This window comes from Neolamprologus brichardi, chromosome 1 (assembly GCF_056152115.1).
Source record: "Neolamprologus brichardi isolate AB-2024 chromosome 1, ASM5615211v1, whole genome shotgun sequence".
NCBI lineage: Eukaryota > Metazoa > Chordata > Actinopteri > Cichliformes > Cichlidae > Neolamprologus > Neolamprologus brichardi.
Genome location: NC_142104.1, coordinates 19,762,822 through 19,770,061, shown reverse-complemented (window position 1 = coordinate 19,770,061; position 7,240 = coordinate 19,762,822). Strand labels below are relative to the sequence as shown.

The following is a 7,240-nucleotide window of genomic DNA, read 5'->3' as shown; positions in this document are numbered from 1 at the left end:
ACCCCACCACATGGTACATCACAATAATAAGGCTAGGGTGGTCTTCAACTGTTCATTTGAGTTTCAGGGGGCTGTCCTGAACCACTACCTCTTACCAGGACCTCCCTTGGGGCCCACTCTGCTGGGGGTATTACTCCGCTTCCGCCAACACCCTGTAGCCGTGAGTGGAGATATCAAAGCCATGTTTCACCAGATTCGGCTGCTCCCAGAGGATTGTCCTCTGCTACGGTTTCTGTGGAGGGATTGTGAAACTGACCGGCCCCCAGATGTATATGAGTGGAGAGTTTTGCCCTTCGGAACGACATGTAGCCCCTGTTGTGCTATTTTCGCCCTACAGAGACATGCAAGGGAGTATGAAGACACCCACAAGGACATCTGTGACTCTGTCCACACAGCCTTCTATGTGGATAACTGTTTACAGTCCCTGTCCAACCCAGAAGAGGCAAAGCAGCTCATCGACCGAATGAGAGATTTACTCATTCAAGGAGGATTAGAGATACGTCAATGGGCGAGCAACGTGCCAGAAGTAGTTGCTCACCTGCCCGCTTCAGCTAGATCAGAGAGCTGCGAGCTTTGGCTGAACTTCAAAAGTCTCGACCCACAAGAGTCAACATTAGGACTCAGCTGGCACTGCCCGACAGATGTCCTGGGATATAAGCACCGCCCTATAACCTACTCCACGGTCACGCTGCGCAACGTGTACAAGGTACTAGCTACCCAGTATGACCCCCTAGGTTATATTTGTCCCTATACTACAAGGGCCAAGCTGATTGTACAAGCCCTGTGGAGCACAGAGAGAGGATGGGATGAGCCCGTCGAAGGGAATCTACTTCAGTCCTGGCTGGAGTGGGAAGGTGAACTGTCACACCTTCAGCATGTCACCATTCCCCGCTGCTACGCTCCTCCTCACAACTCCAGCAATGTGACATACGAGGCTCACATATTCTGTGACGCATCAGAAAAAGCGTATGGGGCTGTGGCTTATCTCCGAGTAATCGAGCAACAACTGCCCATCGCCACATCATTCCTGATGGCTCGCTCCAGGGTGGCCCCACGCAAACAGGTGTCAATGCCTCGGCTGGAGCTTTGCGCAGCACTCACAGGAGCCCAATTGGCCAAATTACTCCAGACGGAGCTCACCATTCTCCTGCAGTCGATCTACCTGTGGACAGACTCTACAACGGTGCTGCAGTGGATCCAGTCTAGTTCCTGTCGCTATAAGGTATTTGTGGGGACTAGAATCTGTGAAATACAGGAGCTGACATCTCCTGAACAGTGGCGGTATGTGACCTCTGACCTCAATCCCGCTGATGACATCACCAGAGGGAAACATCTCGCCGACCTAACTGTCCCCAATCGTTGGTCACATGGTCCACCCTTCCTGTCACAAACTGCTGACACTTGGCCTAAGTTGCCAACAGAGTTCCCGGCATGCAGTGAGGCAGAGCTCAGGAAGACGGCATTCTGTGGGCACGCTTCTGCATCCCCGACCTTACCGGATCCAACACAGTATGCCACGCTAGATGAGCTGATTGCTGCTACATACCAGACCCAACACGGGGCGGCCGACACTCCTATTACAGCAGCAGAGCAACTAGAAACCAAGACCATGCTGCTTCGCTCGGCTCAGACTGACAGCTTCCCAGAGGAGGCCCGAGCCCTCCAGATTGGTCAGCCAGTTCGCTCAGACAGCCGTCTTAGCGTGCTGTCCCCTGAATATGACAGTCTTACCGGTCTCATCAGAGTCGGAGGCCGCCTCCGTCGAGCCGCCGACTTAGATCCAGACAGTATTCATCCCATCGTATTAGCGGCTGAACATCCCCTGACCAAGCTTATCATAAAAACTTATGATGACCAGCTCCTTCATCCAGGTGCAGAGAGGCTGTTTGCGGAAATACGGCGCACCTATTGGATTCTCAGAGGACGTCAAGCCATTAAGAAACATCAGCACCAGTGTGTGGACTGTAGGAGATGGCGTGCCTCACCTGCTACACCCAAAATGGCTGACTTACCTTCATCACGGCTGAGACTCTATAAGCCGCCATTCTGGTCAACGGGCGTAGACTGTTTTGGGCCATACACAATAAAGATAGGTCGTAGAAGAGAGAAACGCTGGGGAATTATCTACAAGTGTCTTACAACCAGATGCGTGCACCTTGATCTCCTCCCTAGTCTTGACACCGATTCCTTCCTTATGTCATTACGCAGATTTATTGCACGGCGAGGAAAGCCATACGAGATGTGGTCTGATCGAGGGACCAATTTCAGAGGTGGGCACAGAGAACTCCAAACGGCGTTTGAAAACATGGAGCCAGACCTGAAGCAGCAACTGGCCAAGCAGACTATCAACTTCTGCTTCAATCCCCCACACTCTCCTCATTTCGGAGGAGCCTGGGAGAGGGAAATCAGAGCAGTGAAGTCAGCTCTGCAAGTAGTCCTGAAGGACCAAGTTGTGGCGGAGGAAGTCCTGCTCACAGCTCTCATAGAGGTTGAGGGTATTTTGAACTCAAAACCGCTCGGCTATGCATCGGCTGACATAGCTGACCCAGATCCCATCACACCAAATCTTCTCTTGATGGGGCGGCATGATTCGGCACTACCCCAGGCAGTTTACGGCCCCTCAGGCACTCTTTCGAATAGAAGATGGAGGCACAGTCAGGTCATCAGTGACCACTTCTGGAAGCGGTTCATACAGAACTACCTCCCAGGACTGCAACTCCGACAGAAATGGAGGAAGTCCACTGACAACATGGCTGTGGGACGAGCTGTTATGATTGTGGACTGTAATTTGCCTAGAGGCCTTTGGCCTGTGGGTACCATTGCCAAAGTTTTCCCAGGGATTGATGGCGTTGTTCGAGCTGCCGAGGTCAAAGTTAAAGACAGTACCTATGTTCGCCCGGTAACTAAGCTGGTGGAACTTCCCAAAGTTCCTGAGGACTCAAATGACGCTGTTTCAAATTAGAAGGACTTTAGCAGGAGTGTATTTGCATACAAATACAGGGGCGGCTGTTAAAAGTCCGCTTGTTCACTGTAACTGTTTAGACTACGTTACCCATGATGCACCTCGATATCTGTACTTCCGGTTGGGAACGTGTTCAGCGCAGTTCTGCACAGATGAGAGGTGTGTCGGAGGAGTAACGTATTTACTTGCGTTCCTGTGTGGGCTAATACTGTGTGCGTGCTTACCATATGACCACACCCACACACCCATATACACACTCACACCCCCTTTACCTGCATGTGAATCCTGTAATGCAATCGCTTCCCTACCAACGCTATACATCCTGTTGATGTCATCTGCCATCTCCTTATTAAAGTTATTGGAACTACATCACTGTGGAGTACCATTCCTTCTGACCGAGGACGACTCAGTTGAAGCGTGATCGGCAATCAGTGCAAACATATCTTACAGTCTGTATATTGTATCATTTTGATTATTCTCACAGTAAAAAGGTTGTCAAGTGATCTGATAAAATTGCCACATAACCTCTAAATCTTTAAATCAGGGTTCTTAAGGGTTTCATTTTCACACAAAAAAGACAAGCATGCTTGTCGGGGATTCATAAAAGATTAAAAAAGATGCTATTTTATTTTAGGGAAATAAAAAGCCTCCTTTTTTTCTTTTTTTTTAGCAGCTGGGAGATCAACTGTGTACGGAAGCGTAGAGCTGCCACCCAGGCAAAAGAAAAATACAAGTGTATCACGTTATAACGTGAAACGTTTATTGTTCTAACAAGATACTTTTCACGTTTGTACAATATACCTTTCACGTTTGAACAACATAATATCACGTTATTACAATATACATAATTATCACGTTCGTACAATATAATTATCACGTTCGTACAATATAATTATCACGTTCGTACAATATAAATATCACGTTCGTACAATATAATTATCACGTTCGTACAATATAATTATCACGTTCGTACAATATAATTATCACGTTCGTACAATATAAATATTATATTGTACGAACGTGATAATTATATTGTACGAACGTGATATTTATATTGTACGAACGTGATAATTATGTATATTGTAATAACGTGATATTATGTTGTTCAAACGTGAAAGGTATATTGTACAAACGTGAAAGGTATATTGTACAAACGTGATAGTATATTGTACAAACGTGATAGTATATTGTACAAACGTGAAAAGTATCTTGTTAGAACAATAAACGTTTCACGTTATAACGTGATACACTTGTATTTTTCTTTTGCCTGGGTGGCAGCTCTACGCTTCCGTAACTGTGGGAGGGGGTTGTGTGCTGCCGAAAAGCAGCCAGTGTAGATGTAAGACTTGTGTCGTTCATGTCTGTGTGCAAAATGTCATCGTCGATCTGAGATGAAAAGGTCAGCTGTGCTCAGTGAGTTGTCATGATGAAGATCAGACCTCCCGTTTGAGCTCTGCGCCTCTGTTTTGACTTCAGATATTTTTACGTCTGACTGATTTCCCAAAAAGGCTTTTTTTTTCTTTCACTTGGAGTCTGAGAAAGCTACTGCTGATACTGCTGTTTTTAAACATCTTCAGAATCATCCAAAAACCTTTGACTTTGTTTTTTCGGTCTGGTGCCCTGCTGACTCTGAGGCGAACATTATGGCAGGGGTTGGAGAAATCTGCTGCTATCCTAACTGCTACTCAAGGCTCCAAAAACCTTAAACTATTTTAAACAGAAAGAAGAAAATCAAATAGAACCATGTTTGTATTGGGGTTTTTTTTTAAAGTTTTTTTATTGATTTTTGCGGGTTTCTTGTTAACAGAAAAAAAAGATTAAGAAAATGCATTTTAAAAAGCAATACGTGTATGCTGACAGTGGGGAAAAACATTTATTTGTTTATGTCAGAGTACTTATGACACCTGAGAATTAGAAACATAGATAAGTCAGTTTTCCAAGGAAAATATTAAACTAATGATTCCCACACAGGGAGGCTGTCGGAGTCCTGACTGTGCAGAGAACTTAAGCCAGTGTCTGAATCGTCGTCGTTCACAGTTTTTGACAACCCCCTTGCTTGCTCCACCCACACGTTTTTTCTCTGCAAAGTGCTCATCATCCCCGTCTTAACGTCTGCCCCGTGGCTATATCTCTTCTTAGTGTCTGTCCCCTCCTCCATGCCCAAAGTGTTCACTTTCTCCAACAAATCCCTTATCTCCCTCTCCCTCTCCCCGCAAATCTGCTCGGTCAGCTCTAAATCGCTCCTAATAGCTTCTAAATCCGCGTTGAGGCGCAGGCCGATGTATAAACTGGCATTTAACTGCGTTTTGATCCTCTCTTCTTCCAAAAGCTGCTCGTTTTCTGGTGATGTTTCCACTTCGGTGCAGGGAAGGAATAGCGAGTCATCCCCAGACTCCAGGTTTTTACGTTGCAGCTCCTCCTTCCTCCGCTGCATCCAGCGGTGGTTCAGCTCTTCCTGGATCTCCCCTGTGATCACGTCTATAAGGGTTTCCTGCTCCCACAACCCCTCCTGTAGTCTAACCACCTCCTCACGGTGTCGGAAATACTTTTCAAGCTTGGCCAAAGTGTCAGAGGAACGCAGGTTTTCCACTTCGTGGCTGGAAGCCGCAGCGACATCAACCAAATACGTATTTTGAACGTAATTGGCCCCGTGCCTTTTAATTCTGTCCATGTGCACCTTCGCCTCGCACCTTTCGATCTCTGCGTCCAGCTCTGTAATCCTCTGAATCTGCTGTCGGATTGTATGATCCTGAGAAACCACAGAATGAACCAAAGTTTCCATCTTCTCCGCGCCGGACGCGTCTCTGCGCGCCGCCTTTGATCTCTTTTTATTGATCTTCTCCAACTTTCTAAAAGCTTTCCTGACTATCCGACGCTGTTTCTCAGGTGAGATGGAACTCACGGTACACCGCGCGGTCCCTTTCATAATACAGGGGCTCTGTTTGCTGAGCACCACGCGCGCCTCTGCGCTTCGGGCTCCGTGGGTGTCCAAAGACACTTCGCTCTTCACCAGCACGAACTTGACGTTTCTCTGCTCGTCTCCCCAGGCGACCCAAAGCCGCAAAATCCTAGTTTTGTTTGGCAAAATCCTCTCGCATCCCCTCCATTTTTCCACGATGCAGTAGGACTGTGCTGCGCAAAGCCCTTGTTGGGAGTTTTGGTCTTCAAGAAGCACTTTGATAACATCAGCGCAAGTTGTGCGCTTTGACAAGCCGAGGACGAGCTTTTCCTCTCGGCAGACCCACACTGATATCTTATTCTCCTCAGACTCCATCTCGCATTTCTGCTAAACTCTATCTCTTCTTAACAACAGTAGATTTAAAATTTTAAATCCGCTCGTCGAAAGAAAAGCTCCTCAGTGTCCATACCCGAGTCCAGTGCATGCGCGCTGCGTCCTAGACGCATATGCAAAGTTGCAGTCGGGACTGGAGGTGTCTCTGTCTGTGTCCACGGAGCGCATAAGTTAAGGAAAACACTTTGCGGGCCGGTATTCCCAGTCCTGACTGCCACTGCTGTGATCACATGACGCCCCCCCCCCCCCCCCCCCCCCCCCCCCCCCACACACACACACACACACACACACACACACGCTTCTTTTGGTGGGATGAGCTCCACCTGCCTCAATGCTTTTAAGAACAACGACCAGCCGTGAATTCTTTGATTTCCTGGAGCAGCTTGGAGGCTCGCTGTGTTCTTCTGGTTTCTGTATCCATAAAGCATCAAATAGGACATGAGTATATAGGAATGAGTGCTTTATATGGCCTCATTATTACCTGGTTTATAGAAGATACAGGAAAATATCTTAGGATTGATTATGTTTTTATCTTATTTTTTTAATTACTTTGTATTTCAGATCTGGTTCAATATTAAGGTTATGTTGTTAACTTTTTCTGTAGATCCAGTTAAAACAGCGCTAAAAGACAAAAAAATATGAATAAATAAATATTGGAGCTGAAAGAAAATTTCACTAACTGGCTTCAACAGGCTTTGAGGATTCTAAGGCATCTAATCATGGTAATGGACTGATTCTTATATAGTGCTTTTCTACAATGACCTTGTGCATAATTCATGTATTTTGTGCAACACCTGAAAGAATAAGTTTTACCTGCAGGTTTTCTGAGTTTTTTTTTCTTCTTCAAGGATTAAATTCAGTTTATTTCCTGCTTCTTAAGTGTCAGTACTTTCAATATCTTACTTCTAATTATAGTCATCTTTCATCTGATAGAGCCACATATCACAATTCTGTGAACTGTAAACACTCACATGTCAAACAAATAA

General features: G+C 46.2%; 1 protein-coding gene across 1 annotated transcript; it reads right to left on the bottom strand.

Annotated features, from left to right (window-relative positions):
- Positions 1-4,760: 4,760 nt before the first annotated feature.
- rassf10b (Ras association domain family member 10b) lies at positions 4,761-6,400 on the bottom strand. Its single transcript, XM_006780160.3, has one exon. The coding sequence runs from the start codon at positions 6,234-6,236 to the stop codon at positions 4,911-4,913; it is 1,326 nt and encodes a 441-aa protein (XP_006780223.2). The 5' UTR covers positions 6,237-6,400; the 3' UTR covers positions 4,761-4,910.
- Positions 6,401-7,240: the final 840 nt, after the last annotated feature.

Excerpts from the sequence above, each read along its gene's own strand:
- rassf10b (XM_006780160.3), bottom strand. The coding sequence starts at position 6,236 with ATGGAGTCTGAGGAGAATAAGATATCAGTGTGGGTCTGCCGAGAGGAA.